We start from the raw sequence: 23,928 nt of genomic DNA, 5'->3' as shown, positions 1-23,928 counted from the left end.
ACGGAAATGTTGAACTGTGAATTAGATGTTTTTTGTAGAGGATATTTAAGATGACAGTTCAAGGGGACATAACTCTGAAAATGCTTGACTGTGTGTGTGGTCGAATTGTCTTGTTGACAAATATCACACATTCCTGGGTGGATTTCCCACGGCCATGAATAAGAGTAAACAGCTCTCTCATACTCTTGTCTCTGGCGTGATTTTGATTTGAAGGTGATTACTGAGCTACAGTACATAGTGTATATTGAATCCTGAGATGATGTAGGTGTGAAGACGGATAATACCGGGTAATAAGTTGTGCCGGGTAATAAGTTGTGTTTTAAACCAAGACATAAACAATGTTAATACTGAAGTTGTATGTATATATTATAATGTGTGTTTGTTGTGTTGCAGGTGCTGGTGACAGGATGAGGCTAAAACGCAGTGCAGAGACCGAGGCGCCCGCCGCCCCGGAGACTGTGGGGGGCCCTGAACCAGGTGTGTCCTGTGTCCTACACCACCCCTCACCCTCCTAAACCCTGGAACCAACTGTGTCCTGCATCATCCTACGCCCTCCCATACCCTCTCACGCCATCCCTCCACACCTTCCATCACCACGGTGTGTCTCAGCCCATCAGAATATCCCCTCAGGAATAAGGTACACCCACGACCCCTCCCTCCTGAGTGGCCAGATGACCCACTCACGGGTTCTCGGCAGTAGTTCCCAGCCTCTCAGCAGTAAGCTTCAGTGGTTCCTACGGCTAAGCAGCATTGAGAAGGAGATAATTTATTACCTCTGGTCTCACTGTGATACTAAGCCTCCCCCTCCCCTCCACCCCCACCCCCTTTTACTTCCCTTCCTCCCCCCACCCCTCTCTTACTTCCCTTCCTCCCCCTCCTCTCTTACTTCCTTCTCCCCACCCCTCTCTTACTTCCCCTCCCTCCTCCCCTCCTCCCCCACCCCCCTTTCCTTACTCCTCCTCCCCAGACCCCCTCCTCATTCTTCCCCTCCCTCTATTCTTACCTCTCATTCTCCTTCACACTCTCCCGTCTCTTTTTCTTCCCACCTCTCCCTTTCTCTCTATTCCCTACTCTGATACCGTGTCTCCCTTACCACCATCCACTGTCCCACTTTGTCACCTCCCCATCCTCCTCCTCCCCCCCTCCTCCTCCTCCCCCTCCCCTCCCCTCCCCCCTCCCCCCTCCCTCCTCCTCCTCCCCTCCTCCTCCTCCCTCCCTCCCTCCTCCTCCTCCTCCCCTCCTCCTCCCTCCTCCTCCCTCCCTCCTCCTCCTCCCTCCTCCTCCTCCTCCTCCCTCCCCCTCCCCCCTCCCCTCCCTCCCCTCCTCCTCCTCCCTCCTCCTCCCCCTCCCCTCCTCCCTCCCTCCTCCCCTCCCTCCTCCCTCCTCCCTCCCCTCCTCCCCTCCCCTCCCCCCCTCCCTCCCTCCCTCCCCTCCTCCCCTCCTCCCCTCCCTCCTCCCTCCTCTCTCCCTCCCCCTCCTCCTCCTCCCCCTCCTCCTCCTCCTCCTCCTCCTCCTCCACCCTCATGAATGTTTGTACAGCTTAATGTCTCACACGCTGTTTATATCCCCTCCACCACCTCCACCACCACCACCACCACCACCACCACCATCATCACCATCGTCATCAGTACCACCATCATTATCATCACTACCATCACTATCACCACCAGTATCATCACCACCACCATCATCACCACCACTACCACCACCACCATCGCCACCACTACCACAATCATCACCACCACCACTTGTGTTAAGCTTACCATGGTCCACAGATCTCAAAGGCTCATACATTATTGTTGTTTTTTTCACTGTAGACAAAATTCACGAGGAAAATAATTATAAATATTATCAAGTCAAAATAATCATGAAACAATCAATTATTAGTATTTTTTTTTATTCAAATATTATATAAATTGCTGTAAAAACTATCCGATATTTAGCTAAGTGGTCGATGACGTCACAAGAGTGGTTGATGACGTCACGGGAAGGCGGAAGGAACGAGGTCCCTTATCAATCGTATAACTTAACTGACTTTATTAGTGTTATCTATTGATTAATTTTTCTTAGGGTTATTATGTTATCAGTTGTAAGATAAAGATAACATTACTGAAGTCTTGTCACGATTTAGTGTCAGTTCAGATAATTTTTATTAATAGTATTTATAATTTCCCGAAGAAAAACTACCGCCGTTGCCTCTTTTAACACTTATGGGAGAAATATATCGTATTAACCTTTGAGAATCTGGACACTGGGTATCTGTGTTTGTGTTTGTCACCGCTACAGGAATAAGCACAACCTATTTCCACATTTCCAGATATTTACTTCAGGGGAAACGTGACCAACCCCCCATTTCCACGTTTCCATGAATATTTACTTAAAATACTCAGAGTTACCCTAGTGTGTTGAGGAGCAAAGTGCAGAGGTTACACATCTCTCTCTCTCTCTCTCATAATGTTCACCTGTTGTCTTCCTGCACGTTGCTCCTCAGCTCTGTCAACTAACATTATACATGAATCACTAAAGCCTAGATGTTGACACAGTTTGACCTACCCACAGTCCTGCCCACGTCTAACTAATGGGGAGTAATGAGCCAATGGAATCTATCATATACGAAAATTTTAACTTACCTGTGAGGCCAGACCAGACACACCTGTATCTAACGACTGTGTGGATTAATACCAGACACGTAGATTTGTTTCTTTATTTTAGCTTGATGTTATCTTGAGGGTTAGAAGGTGTTGTTGTGGTCCCTGACTGCCCTATAGCAACCTGTGGTCATGTGAGGGCCAGGCCAGAGGATAGTGGGCAGAGGTGAGTGGGTAGGTCAGGTCCTTAGACTCGGGTTAGATTGTTCCCCCCCCCAAAAAAAAAGGATAGAGCAAAGTAATTAATAACATAATCTAAACCATGTAGTTGTTGCACCATAGTTGATAGGGACATGTATGTGTGTGTGTGTCTGTTACAGCTCACGTTGCACTGCACAGCTTCTAGTTCTAACTACTATAAAGATATGACAAGTTATTTATTTACTGACTTATTCACAAGTAAACATAACCTTGGTTCCATCACAGGGCTTAATAATACTTGTATGTGTGTCACAGCACCGTAGCACAGCTTGTGGGTTATAACTACTACGGAGAGAGACACTTTATTTACAACTTAACCCCATCTATGTAGCTCCCTCGCCATAGTTCACAGGGGTGTGTATGTATGTGTGTCAGTCACTTGCACCATTGCACAGCTTGTGGTCGTAGGAACATGGTGACGCACACTCATCTTGCACCTCTTCTGCACTGTTTTAATTTGTGTGTCTTTTTTCTTCTTTATTCGATAATTTTAGAAAACATCACGGAGGGACCCGGTAAGTTACTCTGTTTTTGCTATGTTTACTTAACTCTGTCTGTTTGTCTGTCTGTGTTTAGTCTACTAGAATATTAGTATTAAGTTTATTTTTTTCTTCATTGTTTATGATAATAATTACCATAATAGTTCATGTGTCTTTTAGTATTAAAAAAAAATTAATAGAAATTTGTTATCTTTGGAAGGTAAATAAATTCCCGTAGTTGATATACATTTTAACTTTAAATTTCAAAGATATTTTTCATGCATGTTGAATATTGTATAATAATTATCATAGTATTTCAGAGCTTCACAGTTATATTACCGGAAGGTTTAACTCATATTGTTCACAAGTTTCCGGAGCTTTGTGCCTCACTAACTTACAGTACAGTACAGGGATTCTTAACACCTTAGCTACGTGGTTAATATCCCTCCTAACTGATGATGTGAGAAAGACCGTAACTGATCGACTTAAAGCAAAACACATAAAAAAATCGTTTAAAGAAAATAACATAAGAAAATAACACTGACTTCACCTTAACAAGATTATTTCACTTAGGAGATAAGATTAAAGTTAAGGATATGTGTTAAATATTCCTCCCCTCATGTTAATATTGTCTCCTAATTTACGATCTCAGTGTTATTTCAATGGTATTTTTTGGGGGGCGTTTATTTTATGGCTCTGCTTATGTCAACAGGTTAGGTCCGCCTTGACGTCTTCAGTTATGAGGTAAATTCACCCCAAGAATCTGGAACAAGTTTGAGAATAGGAGTATATCAACTGAGTCAAATTAGCATCTAGATTTAAACAATATATATATTTATTTTATTATATACAGTGATAATCTTCCCTTTCTATATCCAAGACCTTTTATATCACTATGTTCCTCACCCCCCAAAAATATATATAATAATAATAATAATAATAATAATAATATATATATTTCCCAAGTCCTTAGAACCTCCTTGATCACACATATACCTGCTTAAACTGGTGCCTTGTTGCCAGATATACATACAACAGGTACAGGTGGCTTCTGATTGGTTGATTGGCTGATCACTATGATTACGTACGAGACGCAGGTAAACAATGGCACGCAAGAGCAAGGTATAAATCCTCTCTCGTGTTCCATATGTTTGTTTTGTATCTGACCCGATTCCCATTGGTGAGTGAATTAACCAATCCGACACCATCGTTAAGCCAGTAAGATACCTGTTGTCTATAGATATGACAATAGGGCGGCGAGTTTAACACTATAATGGGTATAAAAGTCCTAGCCAGCAGGATCAGTAAAACAAAACACAGTCGACATTCACAATAGATAATTGATTCTTAAAAAAACAACAACAAAGTCAGTTCGAGTAACAATAGGAACAACACACGAACACAGCTTGACGCTTTGATTAACCCACAAAACAAAATATAATCGACTAACTGTTGACACGATAACAGGAGGTAATGTAATGTGTAGTATGTGGGTGATGGTCGACCACCTTAACTGCCTCAAACATGCAACGTTAGGTACACATTCACAGCTGGGATCACTGGGAGTGCCCGCATTTCCACATTTTGTTAGATTTTGTTATCATAGAAAACTAAACATTCAAGTTTGCCTCACGTAAAAAATACTAATGAGATAAAGAAAGTATTTTAAGTCTAGACACAGACATAGCGAATAGTTCAGTGACTGTATAACCCAGACATAGCTGAGCTGAAACTAAAAGAGTTAATTAATGTTTAGTTAAATATGGAAAAGTAATTTTGGTGACCTTATAAACAGACATAGAAGACATACAACATTAAGACAAGTTAGAGAGTTAACCACACACACACACACACACACACACACACACACACACACACACACACACACACACACACACACACACACACACACACACACACACACACACACACACACACACACACACACACACACACCTGCTGCTGCTAGGACCGGCCCTCCCTCACCCCTGTAGCCCAACAAATATTGCACCGGTATTTCTTTCATTTTGTATATTATAATTTGTAGTTGTCATACAGTACTGTAGTGTAGATAACAGTTTTAGTTTAATCTTATGACTCATTTTTTACTTATGTATATATGATGGATAATTTTCTCTGTACATGATATATATTGAAATATAGAAGGTTTTTCATACACCCTACGTCTATGAAATGTCATCAGGCATTCCTTTGTATGATATTTTTTAAATACTTTTTTTTATGAAATTTGGTTTAAAAAATTAAATTTGTAAAGAAAATTTACTGTATTCGGACAAAAAAAATTATGTATAAAACATAGGAAAAATTATTTTATACATTACAAAGATGTATTATTAGTTTATTTTTTCACATTACCCAAAGGATTTTTTGAGGAAGGATAAACCGACGTATGGTCTATGGATCAATAGTTATATATATGTATGGAGGGGATGATTTTAGGGATAACTCATGTACTTTCTACTCATCTTTATTTTTTTTCTGAAAGACCTGGTGATGCCGATTACGGAGGCGAGCGGTGAGTAGCGAGGGAGGAAGAGGTGGCCGCAGCCTCACTCCCTCTCACACTGACTCTAACTCCTTTTACTAACTGTTCGCACTTCTTCTGCCAGTACTCAGCATCTTGTGTGTACTCGAGGGCCTGGTGAAGGGATCCTCTTGAGTCCTGACCTTCACTCTTAATCCACACACTCTTCGCTCTAACCCGTGACGTCAATGTAACGTATCCAACAACGTCGTGGACGATACGTTTATCACACGTCACTGGCTGTGATCAAAGTGTGTATGAGTGTGTGTCTGTCAAGGCTGGAGTGTGTCCCCCGCCTGCAGGACCCAGTAACCATCGGCCGTGTATGTGCACCTGGGCGGCAGTTGGCTTGAATCTCGCAATTTTTTTCTCCTTGCTCAAGCGACTCAGCATGCATGTTGTTAATACTGCCAGCTTGCGCCAGGCTATAGTCAAGGGGAGGGAGGGCGGGGGGAGGTGGAGTATAAGGCAGGCTGTCTAGTGTGTCACTGACCCGTAAGTACTATAAAGCAGCGCTCCTGCTAGCACAACTTCAGTCTGACTTAGTATCCCCTTGGGTAGGAGGGGAACACCAGGCGCTATTGATTGCTCGTGTTGGGGCTGACCTTATGGTACAAGAGTAAAGAATATTCTTGTGTTTGTCACTGTAGCCATCATGTCTTCAGCGAGAATCGTTAATAGGGGGGTGGGGAGGGGGGCTTAGCTGCAGTCAGTGCCTAAGAAGCTCAAGTTGTTTTAGGAGTTCTGGAAGCCTGAACATTATTTTGTTTCTCCAAAGTTTCCAGTCTCTTCAACAGCTCCCAGATTTATTACGTCCTTTATCAGCTCCTGAAGACCCACAATTCCTGAAGCCATGAAAACTGCTCAACTTTTAGGAAGTTTCCAGATTTCTGGAACTTGGAGCTGCAGGTAGTTTTGGAACTTTAGACTTTAGGAGATTCTCTAACTTATGGAACTTCACATCTCCGTCATTTTTTAGAGTTCCAAAATTAATAAAATTTAATTAAGTTTAAGAGCCGCGGGAGCTTCTGGAGGTTTAGGATTTTCTGAAACTTTTTGAATATATGAATTTCTGAAGGTTCAAAGTCCTTGGAGGCTTGAATTATTCTGGAACTTTTAGGATTTTCTAAATCTTTGAGAGATATTATATTTCTGTAACGTTGAGAACCATGAAGAACTTCGGGAACTCTTAACAACCCGAGAGCTTCTGGAGGTTACAGTGTATGTGACGCCCAAAGTTTTGTAATTATAATACGTTACGGGAGTCTTCAGGTAATACAACACCCAGTACAGTAGTTGCTGGGATTCAGTGATTTAGGGAACTTGGAGAGTTTGAAAGGTTCAAGAATCTCTGGGCATTTAATGAGCTGTGATGTTTCTGCATGTTCGGGATCTCCGGAGCTGTTGAAGCTTTAAATGTGTCACGAGGCTGAGGAGCTTCATAGTCTTTACTGTCTTTGAGGGTTTAAGTTCTTGAAGCTTCTGAAGGATTGGAGACCACAACTTGAAGTGCTTCTGGGTCTTTAAGATTCTCCGGGTCTTTAAGATCCTTTTAAACTTCAAGAGCCTCTGAAACTTCGAAAGCCCCAATTCTTCTTGAGTGAAACTTTGAGAGCTTCAAGACCTCCCGGAGTATTATAACTTGTGGAAGTGAAGGGTTTTCAAGCCTTAAGAGCTTCTGGGATTTTAGAGCCTTTGGGGCTCTATGAGCTTTAAAATAATGAAACTTAGGCAGATGGTGGAGCTTGTAAACCATGTAGAGCTTAGACTATCAGGTGCCTGAAAATCGCCAAGAGCTTCAAGTAGTGCTTCAAGACGTGTAGGAAGCTGGTGAAGCTGCGTGGGCGAGATGTTGATGTTTAGGTGTGTGTTGGTAACAGCCGTGGCTTAGTACCTGGATCCGGGTTCTCTCTGTTAAACATCCGTTCATCTATGTATCCTTCGGTCTGTTTTTCTACCTATCAGTCACTATCTTAACCCCTGGCTGGGGATAATAAAATGCATCTACATTCAATATTGTCTCAGTTTAATTTTGTCATCATTTTATCAGTCATTATTTTGTGTCGTAGTGTGAACCAAGTAGATGCAGTCTCACGCCTCCAGCTAGGGTAGAAATTATATCTTACGAATCTTTGAGAATCCGGGTCCTGACTTTTCGATGTTTACATATGAGAGGAGCTTGGTAGTAGTAGACTAACCGACCCGGTCTGTAAGTGACGTTATCGTTGAAACCAGTTGCCCGCTCTTAAAAGTAATAACAAAAATATATTTTTTCAATAAATATTTTTTTGATATTATTGTATATTTTTCCCCATATTGTATAGTTTCCATATATTCGTCTCGTTTATAGAAGTATATGAATATTGACATTTTTTCCTTATCTGCATGAATTTATTTTTTAATGTTTTGATTTTCTGCTCTTATGACATTTTCTCTTAAAAAAATATATATTTCTCTAGATTTAAAGATTTCCTTCAAACTTTCATGTTTCTTTTTTACCGTAGAGAAAGGATTGTAATTTGCACAACCACTCCAGCCCCCCCCCACCCCCCACCCCCGCACCTCCTCAAGGATAATATCCCCCCCCCTTTTGAACATAATTATAACATATATGTATCCATGCATAAAATATTCCCCGTTATATGAATTTATCCTTGTACTGTATATTTCACTGGTGTATTTTTGCGCCTCTTGTATGACGTCTTCTGTATATTTCCAGGCCGAAGTTAATCATACAGAAAAATCTCGAGAAATATAACCTAACCTAACCCAACCTAAATTAAAGCGAGAGACAACGTTACGAGATGTGTATGTATGATTACCCACGGTGTGATATGTATACCGTTTGTACACCGTTATGTATTATGCCCTGTTTATACCCCACCTTATGTATGACCACTTCAGTTTATTTGTTTTGTGTTATTTATTTATTTATTTATTTATTCTGTTCGTGGATGTTGTGTGTCTGTTTCTCGAGTACGGTGAGAGAGAGAGAGATTTGGTTAAAATGAACATGGCACATTTCTCTGTGACCTCTTATGATCTTTCGTGACGTCTTATGATAATGCTATAGACCGATAGAGAGACACGAATTGAGAGACAAAATGAGATATATTACGATAGATAAGTTCTAGCAGATCGGTGGTGTGTGTGTGTGTGGCAAGTAAAGGAAGGATAGAGTAATGATAGCGATGGTGACGCCACGTTTCTTACGGCGGCCACTACAACTAAGACCAGGTTGATTGATACGTTTATTGAGATACAAAAAAACATTAATACATCTCAAAGGGATGAAATCTAAGACCAGGTGGCGGCCATAACTCGATCCCTTATTAACAACAGGTTCTTAAAGACGGAGTGTATGTTAAATATTCTATGTAACCGAATATAAATTAATGTACCTAACATGAAAATTGCATCTACATTTTACGTAATCTAATACGTTCAAACCAATAAGGAGAAAGAATTAACTTTAGAAGAAAAAATCATTAGAAAGATACTGTACCGTGATTTTCTTCGGTATTAAGTGAACGCATCTGGATAAAGAAAAATCCTAGCGGTTAGTCGGACAGTCAAAAAGCGTAAACAAAGAAAAATTAAAATATATATCATAAAGGAAATTATGTGAGACTGGGAGGTAGGCGGTGAGCATGATAAATAACTCTGAAGACTTACCCAACCTAATTGATTTTACGTCAAGCCAAGATGGCGGTTCCAATAATTCCCTGAGGTGACTCCGTATTGGAACCTCCTCACAGCGTCTGTTTCATTGTCTTTTATCTATTGCAATAAAGGTTTTATATAGTATGAATATTATTTTAAATGACGTGAAACATAAAGATACTCAGCATAAATGGAATCTTGATGACGCTAAACAGAACGATGTAGCATAAATGTTTTCAATCTATTATATCGAATAATAAAAATAAATAAATGTATATATATATATATATAAATTTAAATTGAGACACAACAAAAATCGTAGTAAGGGCCAATGTAATCGAATTTCGTTGATCCTATTTGGCGTAACTTGTTCAGGTGGTATTAATGGTCTTACCTGTGTTGAGTAGACATAGAATATATAGTATAGGTAATAGTGAATAAAGGAGGCGTGAGGTGAAGTGATGACTACGTAAGAGGGAGAGAAATAAAAAAGAGAAATGGTCAGATATGGAAAGAGAAAAAGGAGAGAGAGAGAGAGAGAGAGAGAGAGAGAGAGAGAGAGAGAGAGAGTGAGTTTCCCCCCCAATAATAGTCACACGTCACACCTCCTATACCCCACGTCACACACACACACACCAGCTCCCTCCCACTCTGTTGTTATTCAGTAATATTTTTTATATCCCGTCAATATATTATTATAAGTTCTTGTTCTTGTTTTGAATTTTGTTCTTGTGATGGTATTTTTTTGTTATATTGAGTCAGTTTTTTATATTGTTATTTGTATTGTTCTTGTGGCGTTATTTTGTTCATTATTTAGGACGTTTTTATTATTATTATTATTTTTTTTTTCATTTACAGTGAAGCCTCTACTATATGGCTAGGAATGTCCGTTATATCGAGGTGTCTGTTAGATGTAAAACCTCCATTTAATAGACTACATAAAGAGAAGAGTTCGTTATATGGAGGTTACACTGTAGTTTAATCAGAGAATTCGTTTTAGTTTGGAAATTTTATTATGTGTTTGAAACTCGTACAGAATCGTATGTATGGCTGAACTGTAGATGTGTGTGAAGGCGTCGTACTGGTGGCCTTAAAATAACTAGCTCCACTGTCGTTTATTTTATGGTTTTGTAGTCTCTGTACTGACCGTTTTCTTTAATGTATTCAGTGACCGTTTTCTTTAATGTATTCAGTGACCGTTTTCTTTAATGTATTCAGTGACCGTTTTCTTTAATGTATTCAGTGACCGTTTTCTTTAATGTATTCAGTGACCGTTTTCTTTAATGTATTCAGTGACCGTTTTCTTTAATGTATTCAGTGACCGTTTTCTTTAATGTATTCAGTGACCGTTTTCTTTTAATGTATTCAGTGACCGTTTTTTTAATGTATTCAGTTTAATGTATTCAGTGACTTTAATGTATTCAGTGACCGTTTTCTTTAATGCATTCAGTGACCGTTTTCTTTAATGTATTCAGTGACTGAATGCATTCAGTTTTAATGTATTGTGTACCGTTTTCAGTGACCGTTTTCTTTAATGTATTCAGTGACCGTTTTTTTAATGTATTCAGTGACCTAATGTATTCAGTGACCGTTTTCTTTAATGTATTCAGTGACCGTTTTTAATGTATTCAGTGACCGTTTTCTTTAATGTATTCAGTGACCGTTTTTTTAATGTATTCAGTGACCGTTAATGTAATTCAGTGACCGTTTTCTTTAATGTATTCAGTGACCGTTTTCTTTAATGTATTCAGTGACCGTTTTCTTTAATGTATTCAGTGACCGTTTTCTTTAATGTATTCTTTAATGTGTGACCGTTTTCTTTAATGTATTCAGTGACCGTTTTCTTTAATGTATTCAGTGACCGTTTTCTTTAATGTATTCAGTGACCGTTTTCTTTAATGTATTCAGTGACCGTTTTCTTTAATGTATTCAGTGACCGTTTTCTTTAATGCATTCAGTGACCGTTTTCTTTAATGTATTCAGTGACCGTTTTCTTTAATGTATTCAGTGACCGTTTTCTTTAATGTATTCAGTGACCGTTTTCTTTAATGTATTCAGTGACCGTTTTCTTTAATGTATTCAGTGACCGTTTTCTTTAATGTATTCAGTGACCGTTTTCTTTAATGTATTCAGTGACCGTTTTCTTTAATGTATTCAGTGACCGTTTTCTTTAATGTATTCAGTGACCGTTTTCTTTAATGTATTCAGTGACCGTTTTCTTTAATGTATTCAGTGACCGTTTTCTTTAATGCATTCAGTGACCGTTTTCTTTAATGTATTCAGTGACCGTTTTCTTTAATGTATTCAGTGACCGTTTTCTTTAATGTATTCAGTGACCGTTTTCTTTAATGCATTCAGTGGTCATTTCTTCTTCTTCAGGGGGTTGGGATGACCATAAGTGACCAATCTCTTTAATTAATCTATACAATAATTAGTTTTTCTTCTTTTTTTCTCTGATGTGTTTGCTGTTTTAAAATATCTCTCAGACAATCTTTGCATTCGTCGGTGTTGTGGATATTTTTAGCTCTGTATCACTTGAGTCTTGACTTTGCATGGAATACATTTGTTCCGCTCGGAGGATTATACACCATTGTATATATATATATCCGCCCCCTTTCCCCAATAATATCTCCTGTTGAGCTGTTTAAGAAAGTTTTGCTATAATTCTGGTTTTTCTTAAGCAAGTTTATCTTCTACACCTATTTGTTTATTCAATTGCACTTGTTTACTATTGTTTATGATTGAGATTTACTTTCTGCACTTGCACTCTCCCGTAATACCAATTTTATTCTTCTGGTATAAACATCTCCACCCCACCCTTCCCCCTCTACCCTTAATCTCCCCTATCACCTACACACCGGCTTAAACTAAACGACTATGACCCTTTAAATGTCTATCCCTTCCCCCACCCACTTCAAGCACCCGTCAACTCCTCTTTCTTCCCCTCACTACGTAGAGACCAAAACAAAGTTCCTTACTCTTTTTACACTGCCCCACACACCTTATCTCCACTCGTATTTCTAGTCACGAAAAACAGTTCCTTGTTTTTATACAGTCTCCTTGACCTTCCTCCCCCCTCCTCCCTTTCTCCAATCACAACAGAAACTACATGGTGTACTTTTTTCCCTTTAACCGGACAAAAACTCGTTCTCTTCCTTTACCCTTTAACTACAAAAACAAAAACAACGCACTACTGTATTTCCCTATTGCTTTAAAGCGACAACAACAACAACAACAACAATATATTTGCAACTTTCCTTTAAAGAGCGCCTGAAACTACAATGGTCTCCAACAACAACACGGGATTTTATACTTTTCCCCAAATTTGACACAAAACAAATTGTTAATATTCATGAGGAAGAAGATGGCCAAGAAAATTCTACGATACTTAACCATATACCTACACTCTCCTAATGTCTGCCAAAGTACCCACTCACACCCACTCACCCAAAGTACCCACAATACCCACTCTTCCAATGTCTCCCAAGGTACCCACTCACACCAACTCACCCAAAGTACCCACTCTTCCAATGTCTCTCAAGGTACCCACTCACACCCACTCACTTAACACTCTTGTAATGTCTCTCAAGGTACCCACTCACACCCACTCTCACTCCCCCACTCACTCCCCCGCCACCCACACCTCTCAACAAACAATTCCTTAGGTGCATCTTATATTTCCCCAGGTAATGGCTCCCACTGTAAACAATTCTCCCAGATCTTTTTCTCTCTCTTTCTCTCTCTTTCTCACTCTCGCTCACTCTCTCACACTCTCATTCATGCTTCCCACAGATATGCCAGACCTAGAACCCTCCACCACGACAAAGTCAACAGGGGACATGATAAAGGAGGAGATGATGGAGACAGTGGGCACAGTCGCGGAGAATTTAGGCATGCCAGTGGAGGGCCTCATAGCTATCCTTGTGGGTGAGTACAGTGTCATCATCATCATCATCATCATCATCATCATCATCATCATCATCATCATCATCGTCTTGGTCCAATTTCGCCAAGGTGATGAGGTTTTATCCATGAAGAGTTTTAAGCCTCTGATCAAATTTTAGCGTTAATATTTTTTTTTTTGTCTGGTTAAATTTTATTAGTAAAATTTTTAGCTTTGGTCAAATTTTAGCTTAAATTTTTTGCAACCTCTCTCAGTAAGAACACTTGAGTAGTCCAAGCAGCCGTTGGGAAAGTAATAAAGTATCTCTGGTGTATATAAGTGTATTAGAGTTCGATACAGCTGGTAACATCCTTGGCCAATCAGGGGTGGTGGTGGTGGCGGGCTACACTCACGCCCTATCCGGTCTTAAGTTATTTTTTCGACACGACTGCCCTAGTCGCCCTTCGTACGCCAGCAAATTAATATACCTACGTAAAATGAGATGGACTAGAGTACCAAGTATAATTCACGATAACTTAACTAATTGAACATGAATTACAAGTACTCGCTGTAATTGTAGAATTACCTCTCTCGTGATGGCATCTATGATCCACTGACAGAAGGTCAATATTGGACTGTAGGTATTGATGGTCTGCCTGTTTTCCAATATACTATACTGATAATTTTTCCCGTGTGTTTTTATGGCATAATAAGTCAATTTAAATGAGAACTTACTGGATGTTTCTGATTCTCATACGGCGTAACGCTATCCTATAATTTCTCCATACAATATATACTACTGGCCAGAAGTTATAATATAGGGTACTTGTCCTGTTTAGAGGACCTGGATTAACGTCCATATGGTGGATCCAAGTCTCCATGTACGTCGTTAATATTTCGTAACGTTCAAGTTTCTTGAGAATCACTCTGGGCTGGCCTTGTACAGTAATTAAGTCACACTCGAGAGTCTATGACTCACGGCGTTTTGTGCCTACACACGCGTTGTGTAATACACTCCTCGGCTTCTGGATTCACATTCCTTTTCAGTTTTCAACTTTTCAGCACCTCGGCTGCACGCTTCGGTGTCTGTTAAGTACGAGGAGGAATACATGACAAGTCACGTTCTTACATATTGTTAATATTAGTACTTTAGTAACGACAAATAATACTAAACTAAGTAATTTTCAGTTAGTTACAGTACCAAACCCAAATATACTCAATTATTTACATATATACCCCTGTACATCAGTATCACCACCTCTGTCGAAATTGGTTCGATGGATTCACTTCGTTTCACTATGATCGAACCTTAAGGATCAATTTTCTTTTAGTGACGAGAGGTAATACTTCTGTGGGATTTTATATTTCCCACCCGTGTGTGTGTGTGTGTGTGTACGGTACTAAAGGCTCGTACTCTGGTAATATAACGTTAACGTTAAACCTTGAGACCTTAATATATTCCTTGGGTCTGTGGCGGGGTCGTGCAGGGATAACGGTCGGTAATATAAAGCAGCTTATAAAAATGTAATCTTTTTTCTCCTTAAATACTCCAGTACGAGATTTCTTTGGTTATATTGTAATAAGAACGAATCTGTGATAGCATTTTACTGAACGGAATATAAATGGATAGGAGTAAATGTTACCAAAATAATAATAATAAATAAATAAATAAAATGTGCAGTACAGAATTTTAATGGACCCCGTGTTCTAGCCTCCAAGTATACTTCAGGATACCTTTTATGATCTCTCTTGAGTGGAGTGCACCAGGAATTTTTCAGAGGTAAATTGAAAATGGTCAAAATGTCAAACCTGCCTCGGTCAGGTTGTATAGTACAGTACAGTACAATACCTACCACACTGCGTGCAACACACCGGTTCTACACTCCACGAAAATTTACAAAATTATTATAATAACAACAATGAGAATATTAATAACTAATCTTTTCATACCAAGGATTACAAAACAAATTGAAACGATTAGTTTTTCCAGGCTGTCCTGTGGGTGGTGTCGTCCGTGTTTCCCGCGCTCGGTAACTCTTATTATTAACTTCGGTACAGTATAACAACTGTTCCTAAGTCTATCGATTAATCGATATGCAGCGAATATTTATATAATTTGATATTTAAAATTATATTTACTGTTCAGATATAGGTTCTCAGGTTTTTATATATACTGTTTGTTGATATACGTGTGCTGTAAATACAGTACTCACAGAGAACTAGAAATCCTGACACTGGCGAAGGGTCTCCTCACATCGACCGCCTGCTCCACTTACCACATACTTCCGGAAGCGAAAATTACCCAGGATTTATGTCCCAATTTCTTATGAGTTTCACCTATATAAATTTTACATAATGGTCATTTAACACAAGTAAATTGCTTGAAAGGTGACACGGAATTCCAGACAGGCAATTGCCAACGAAAAAAAAAAATAATAACAGCAGGACTAGGAGAGGAAGGCAAGGTTGCTCCGGCAGGAACTCTACGGGGAAGTTAAACCCGTTAGTACTGCTGATCCAACACGGGATTGATTCATCCTTATCCTCGACCTCAACACCTTCCTGCCCATCCTTCCGCGCACAGTAACTCTTTCATGTAAAAGGCACATAATTGTCTACAATTGCATTTATAACAATGTTTTCAGTGATCTTTCGGGTTTTTCCTCACCCAAACAGTACTTGAAGTGCAATCGTCTTTAGGTAGATTCATGTAATAATATGGGGCGATTTTATAAATATATTTGGCTACACGAGGCAGGCCACTACAGTACACTCATCTCATGTCCCTGGTGAGAAGGCATTAACACCCTCGTCATGAGTCAAAAGGTTGACGTGATGGTCACCTCTCCATATTATCTTGTATAGATTCCTCCCTGCCTTTTCTCACATTCAATCGGTATATAAGGTGGTGGAAGTATTAAATATTTCTATACTTTTTAGTTTTCTTGTGAATTAATAACGATAGGATTAAAGGTACAATAAACGCGCAAACAACTGGTGAAAACTTAAGCGCGCTTCCTGGCCGTAAACTCTGCGGTCACCCACTGCCAGGTTTGACTTACAACGGTTTAAGTGCAGGGATTATTTTCCTCTACTTGTTACTAAACGTGAATCGAGATCATTGTCATGCTGATCATTTACTTAGAAAATGGCAACACAAATATTATTGAGTTGTAAAATAACTACTTTACTGAACAAAACTTTAAAGTAAGGGTAAAAGTAAATCTCCGGTGTGTACTGCAACACTATTACCCCCATCATCAACTGTCCCATTTAATATGTTAATACTAAATCTGTTGGTGGACTTTATGCTCTGTATGAACATAAATATTCATTAGTAGGAAAAAAACTACATAATTATGCGTCACCAAGTTACTGATGAACATTTTGATAATTAATAGTGTGTACTGACGTCACGAAGTGTTAGATAATGGCGAGAAAGATTTATTGCTCTTAACTGGTAACTCTGCTAAATATAGTGATAATAATAACAATAACAGTGTGTTGGGGGGAGTGTGGATACAGAACACCATAGCATTTGCCTTTTTCGGTACACAAGAAAGCAGTATGGCTGGCACTGGGTTCAAACCAACGACCCTAAGGGAAAGAGCCGAGCACTGTATACACCCAGTCGCCGCACCTCTTTAATACACCAATCTATCGTAGTTTCGGACTATTTAGGTAAAAAGTCAATCCCAGAACGTCAGCGTAACGTTACCTAAGCAAGGCTGTTTATCACTGCATTTACACTTAACCAGCGAATCCCAGTTCTCTGCAAGATTTGACCACAATTATAATGGTATAAATAGATTAATATATACTACAAGAACCTTATTTTTGGCCACAGTTCTTGACTAAGCGTCCAGTACCATTCATAAGTTCTACATGACACAGAAACACCGTCGGTTGTATGTTGATAGTACTGCTCTTTCAAACTTCATGTGTTTCCCTGAAGTAAAAGCCTAATTTTCCTACTTCTCTTTGCCCGACTGTTGTATCACTCTCCTACTTATTCCTCTCTGTTATTAACTGTTCTGATATGTTCCGATGCTTCCTGCTCGAACTACGCATACAGCCACCTGCAGAAGCCACTGGTCAGGCATATACAGTAAGTGTTATAAAACCACAAATGAGGAGTGACTAGTGCACAGCGTGACACAAGCACGATGTGGCGACGGGAACAAACACACTAAAGAGAGCCCAAAAGTCACCAAAGGAAGCTGAATGATGAAACGTTGAAATTCAGAAATGTGAAGGTTAACTTGACGAAATGCACCAAGGAAAATAGGGACAATTAATAATAATAACCAACAAAGACAATAAAGTTTTACCTGCGTGAGAAAGAGACGAAAACTTTATATATAACTAGATGTTGTAAATAAAATCATTCCTTTTCGTTCCATGTCACTGTCAATCAAATGTGTGAGTTTCAATGAATTCCGATAAAAAATATTTGGCGTCGATTCTTGGTGGTGGCCTTACACTATGTTGTATTTAATATTCACAGTATATAGGCTATATCTCTCAGCCGTGTCAGAAGAAACTGAATAAAAATATTGAAATTTGATGTGCTTTAATTTTCTGAGGAAGATCCATTTTACTTGGCTTTAATTACTGTTCTTGGCCTTAACACAACATGTATTATTATCATCATGATTGAATATTTATTATTGAGTGGAGTGTGACGTGACAGTAGAAGATTCAAGCGTTAACTCGTGATATGTGGAAGGAGTAAGTGCGTCAGTGTTTGTGACCGTTACTTGCAACGCTTTCAATTTTTTACATTTTACAACCTCCAAAACAGAGCAAATTTGGTTCGTGTGAATAAAGAAAATTGAGCACAGGTAAAAAATTTGTATTTAAGTGAATAACTGATATTTAACTGACACTAAAGGTATATTAAATAAAACAAAAACATTTAAATTATTGACATTTTATTGACATTTCATGAAATTGAGGACAGGAAATATTGTGATCATAAGTCACTTACCATTAATAAAGATACCAATACTTACCCAAACTTAAATTATCCTGAGGTATTCCAGAAGTTATAGGAACCGCTCCATGTTTGTAGGTGACCAGTACGGCTGCATTTACACAAAGCCAGTCAAGTCAAGTCAAGTCACGTTAAGTCATGACTCATCGTGATTCGCCACTCTAATGCACATTTACTCCAATGTATATTCTCAGAAACCATTCCCACCAGATGAGTCAAGTCAAGTCAAGTCACGTCGCATCGTGTCACGTCAAGTCACAGATGGGGTTGGGCCCATTTTCTTCATCAGTCACGCCGAGTCCGCACTGGTGTGTACATTTGGTTGGAGTATTTGGTATTTCACGAGACTGTGGAATACCTAAATATCCAGACAGAAATGACCTACCCATATTTGAATCACTAAAAACTGAACTGTCACTATTTCGTCTTTTGGTGTTGAGTTCATGCATCCAGATTCGGGTCCTCCTCTTGCGTTTACGACGCCGAATCCACAACAAAACAACTAATTCAGCCAGAGAATATGCGTCCATCCTCCTCGAAATCAGTCTGGGTACTGAGTCCTGATTGACTCAGGTTGACTCAGTCGGTGTGAACGGCAATGAGTCAAGTCGAGTCAAGTCAAATGACTTGATTGACTTGACTTGACTTGACTGGCTTGGTGTAAATGCAGCCTAAAGTTGTGCGTTTTTAAAAGGAGAACTGACTTGTTAACTAACGCCTACTCTAGTGTCTCCACCGCCACTGCTTCGGTGCTCGGTGTTCTCCACTTTCTTCTTGCGATATTTTTTTTCTCTTTTAATGTGTGTGTGTGTTATTTCATCAAATATATAATGTTATAATTTTTCAGTGGCAAGGTTGGTCATGTACTTTTCTATATTAGCATCAAACGTAACGTAAAGTACAGTAGAATTGTCTAGAGTCTAGACCAATGCACAATAATAGTGATACATTAAATGATAACATTGTTTTATGAGAACCACAATTACTATTTTAGTAATATGATGCTGAACTTAACTTACCCGTAACCATCACAAACTGTTCAATAGGTGTAGGGATCGTAATCCTCGCCATCTGCTTGTGCTGTATCCGGCGATGCTTCAGGAAGCGACGCACCAAGAAAGGCAAAGATGGCAAGGGCGCCGACATGAAGTCTGTCCAGCTACTGGGATCTGCTTACAAGGACAAGGTAAGGTCCCACCGGCCTCCCACTTGGTATATGAATGTAGGGTAAGGCTTTAGTGTTTATAGAAATTTAATGGACTCTCTTACCTGTAAACATCATAAACTTCTGAAACATTACGTTAACTTCTTAATGACCTTAAACCCAGAAGGTCTCCCTGTATGTGAGATAGAGGACAATTATGTGTCATTATTAAACAGTTAACAAAAGAGCTTGAATAACAAAACATAATGTAGTAATTTATTTATCAGTATTTGGTGACTGGTAACATTTAGAGTTGAGTGTTAGTTAGCATATCTCTGTCCTCTTCCTCCAGGCTGACATGGAGGAACTAACAGAAAATGCAGAGGACATGGCCGAAGAAGGAGAAAGCAAGAAAAGTGAAGAAAAACTTGGCCGTCTAAACTTTAAGGTAACTATGGCCGTCTGAACAAACACTATATTCTGGTTTACCAATAATTTACATGGTCATACTATAATATATATACAGTAATTCTTTAGCTCATACCTAATGCAACATAAATTAATCTAACCACATAAATCCTAACTTAGCGTATATAAGCTTGCCTAACATGACTTTGCCTAACTTGACCTTAACACAAGTATAAAGCACCGTTTTCTTTGTATTATTATCTAGTGTAGTGATGTTTTATGACAAACTACTGACCTGCTAAAACTTTGTACTGACTGTATCTCTCTCAGACAGATAAGTGATGAAGTACAGATGATATATGTAATTTGGGTTAACTAATGATGTGTGATACGTCTGCCATGATGATCACTGATATATGTGAATGTAACTTCTGTCGACCTCCTTCACAACAACTTACATTACTGTATACCCTCTAATTTTAATTTGGTTTGAATTAAGCAAAATTATTATTATACAATAAATATTCAGTACAGTATATGCGCAGTTGCCAGCACGCACACCTGATACAGTGGCTGGCGGGTTTTGTGAGAATTGGCAGAACTGTGTTTGTTGGCACTGGTGTTAAGTAAGAGTCCTCCCTCAGTCTATGAATTCTTTTACTTCCTGCATGGTTACAGATGACATTTTGATTAGGAGAAAGACGACGTTACCTACTATGTGATGGTTGGCCTAAGTTAAGGGGACACCTTAGGATAGTTCAAAATGAAACTATTGAAACTATAATAAAACTAAAGATGGTAATCGGAGACATACTTGCCTCTAACTTGTGGATTGAACAGACTTGTACTTAATATTCTAAAACAAAGAGACAGTGTGCTCGTTTATGCTCTATATCGGGACTTTTGGGTACCCTTCAGGAGCCTGTCAGTCGGTTATGCAGGATTGAGTCATTACTTGAGAACGCTCGGGTATTTAGTTCATATCCCAGTCATTAACATACACTGCGGGCTTGTTCCATGGCCTGATCAAATTACAGCTATTTTCTTTTATTTGCTGAAAAATTAAGCTCATATTTTATTTATGTTTAATGTATGTACTGTATAGTATTTCCTGGTCCTCCTCTGATGGGAAGCTAAGCCACTATGATTTATACCTTTTACCATAATGATGAGAAGATACACAATATTCTCTTTCATGCAACAGTGTAAAGCACAGCCTTCTCATCCTACCACACTACAAGCTAAACCACTGAAAAGGTTTCAATATATGTTTTAGCATCATTTAATACAGTAGTCTAGTTCCTTATTTTCCTCTTGTTGTAAGAGTTATACAGACCTATTTTAAAACTTAATAACCTCAAATAACATTTTAGCTAAAACACTGTTGTACACTTACAAGTTAGTCATCAGGTATAATAAAACGATATGTTGTCTATAATGTTTTTAAGTTATTAGTTTATATAATGGGTCACATAGTTAATGGACACTGTATTATTCTTATATAACAAAGATCATTTCTCTCCCCATATGATGAAAAACATTTAACATTTAACAATATCAAGTTTTAAATGATCTACTCACATATACAGTAAGCTCCTACAGAACTAATTTATTACTATTTTTCTGCAGCTGGAGTATGACTTCAACTCCAACAGTTTGAGTGTTACGGTGATCCAGTGTGAGGAACTCCCTGCGCTTGACATGGGTGGTACCAGTGATCCCTATGTAAAGGTTAGTGTCGCTTGACGTGGATGGTGGTATTGACCCATTCCTCAAGATCACTACAGTACATTATATACATTATCACTTTTTATTAGAGACATCAGTGATCCTTGTGTACAGAACCAGCTCCACTCACTCCTGCATTGAAGCTGTTGCCATTTGATTGACTGTAAAATGATAATCAGTATTAATCTTCCACATTTGTATCAACGTCTACTGACCTACCTTTCACATACTGTTTCCTTGTGTAAAGTAAAATGGTAGTTGATAATTATTCTTAAACTTTTATCATACTTACATCAATTGTTTCCAGTAAGGTCATCTATCATACAGTGCTAGCTTTTCTACTTCAATATGTATCGATGTTTCTCTATACATGTCTAAAAATCTGTCAGTCCTGTTCTATTTTCAGCTAAATTGGGCAACTAATGCTCATAAAACCTTACAAAAATTAGGCAAATTCCTTTTCCTGAACTCACTCAATGAAGTAATGGCAGTTAAGCCTTTCTCATTGTCTGAATACTTCACAGCGTTATTCTTGTTTTTATAAGACTTATTCCTCATATAAACCTACGCTGAATTTTACTTGATAGCATTACTGTATGTTTCTAATGTGTTAATCATAAGACTTTTACAATGTTCAAATTTTGGAAGAGATGGTGTGTGTTGTGGTGTTCCTTATTTCAGCCGCTCTTTATTGTACCGTAGCAGGAAAAGACTAGCAAGAGTGAGAATTTTTTTTAATGAAATCAATTCAATCTTTATTATTAGTATTTGAGATTGATAGATAATTTACGTTACAGGTGTATCTGTTGCCGGACAAGAAGAAGAAATTCGAAACTAAGGTCCATCGCAAGACGTTGAATCCCGTGTTCAACGAGACTTTCACGTTCAAGGTTACTGACTCTGTTTCACTTGTTTTGTTTCCGTGTGTGTGTGTGTGTATGTATGTCTCTCTGTGTGTCGTTGGTCCTATGGTTGAGTTAAGCAATCTCCTCTTTTGTTATCGACTGTCAGTTTGTGATTTCATTTGGGCTTTATCATTTTGTTGGTCCCAAGAAATTCTATGAATGATGAGAGTTGAGATTCAGTTAATTCTTGTACTTTTTGTATTATTATTATTGCTAGTCTTATTATTATTATCAACGAGAGTAACTGGGCAAGAAAATAGTCCTAATTATTATACGAATTTAAGCTATCAACAGTGAGCAAACATTCTGTAGACTCTACCATTCTCAGCAGACATCTTTCACAGTTGTCAAAAGATGTTTAAATCATTACTTATTTAAAAATAATACACTAGTTGAAATGCGAAATTATCAACTGCCATATGTTACGCTTGACAGCAAATAAATGCAAACTAACGCCTGAGAACTTGATTATGCAAATTATTTTTCATTACATTATACCTAAATCAAATAATTCATTGAGAGATTGAATTTGGCAAAAATACACCAAGATCAGAGCAGGACAGACGTGGTTAAAGAATTGGGAATGGTAAAATATATCACATAATTGTTATAGATGCAATGGTTTACACTACCAGTCTCTTAGCCCCTCAAGGATATATAGTTTTATTTATTTATACTTGTTATTTGTTATATACAGTATAGTAGCTGTACAGTGTAATTATGTCTTCTCACAGCTGTCTTTGCTCATATAGAAAATGCAGATTTCAACGGCCATCATGATGTGACTTGATATAGATTTGCTGTGGAACAATATGAAGTGGCAAGCTCAAAGGGTTAGATGAACAAAGTCATTAACATGCATTTTTTTATTTTCATGCAACAACAGGTAACTTGCAACGGAGTTTTTGGGCCAGTTTTGAGAGCATGATAATTTAGCGTACTGCCAGCAACTGATACAGAACTGCTAGCCAAAATACATTTATATTAGCACTTACAATATTGGCATGTTTTGTTTTACGATCGTATTTATTCCTTTTTCATAACCTTTTCCTGCAATGATAGACTTAAGAGTATACAAGTACAGTGCAGTATTACTCTATAGGCACTTTGAGAGTATAGTATTATCAAGAAGCAAAACCTATGTAAGTTATATTGAGTCTATGAAATGCTTATTTAATTCCATTTAAAGGAAATATTCATACAAGTTGCACCAATTTAATCTTAGAGTCGTATGTACAAATTCTGATCCTTTTTTTGAGTTGGTCAAGACTGTCTCATACTACCCAGTAGGTTAACTTTATGATCATGGTTGGTGTTTATGGTGTTTT

The 23,928-nt window shown here is 38.5% G+C and overlaps 1 protein-coding gene across 1 annotated transcript in view; it reads left to right on the top strand.

Moving 5' to 3' along the window:
* The window catches only part of LOC121863736 (synaptotagmin 1-like), a 139,636-nt gene that overhangs the window by 79,722 nt on the left and 35,986 nt on the right, over positions 1-23,928 (top strand). Inside the window, 8 exon segments of the mRNA XM_042362496.1 lie at positions 394-477; positions 3,344-3,364; positions 5,835-5,864; positions 13,329-13,463; positions 19,462-19,601; positions 19,912-20,007; positions 21,597-21,698; positions 22,493-22,585. Of these exon segments, the coding sequence (XP_042218430.1) occupies positions 408-477; positions 3,344-3,364; positions 5,835-5,864; positions 13,329-13,463; positions 19,462-19,601; positions 19,912-20,007; positions 21,597-21,698; positions 22,493-22,585 (687 nt within the window). The 5' untranslated portion in view covers positions 394-407.

The sequence above is a fragment of the Homarus americanus genome, unplaced genomic scaffold, assembly GCF_018991925.1.
Source record: "Homarus americanus isolate GMGI-L3 unplaced genomic scaffold, GMGI_Hamer_2.0 scaffold48354, whole genome shotgun sequence".
Lineage (NCBI taxonomy): Eukaryota > Metazoa > Arthropoda > Malacostraca > Decapoda > Nephropidae > Homarus > Homarus americanus.
The sequence above is the reverse complement of the archived record's forward strand: the minus strand, read 5'-3'. Positions and strand labels throughout refer to the sequence as shown.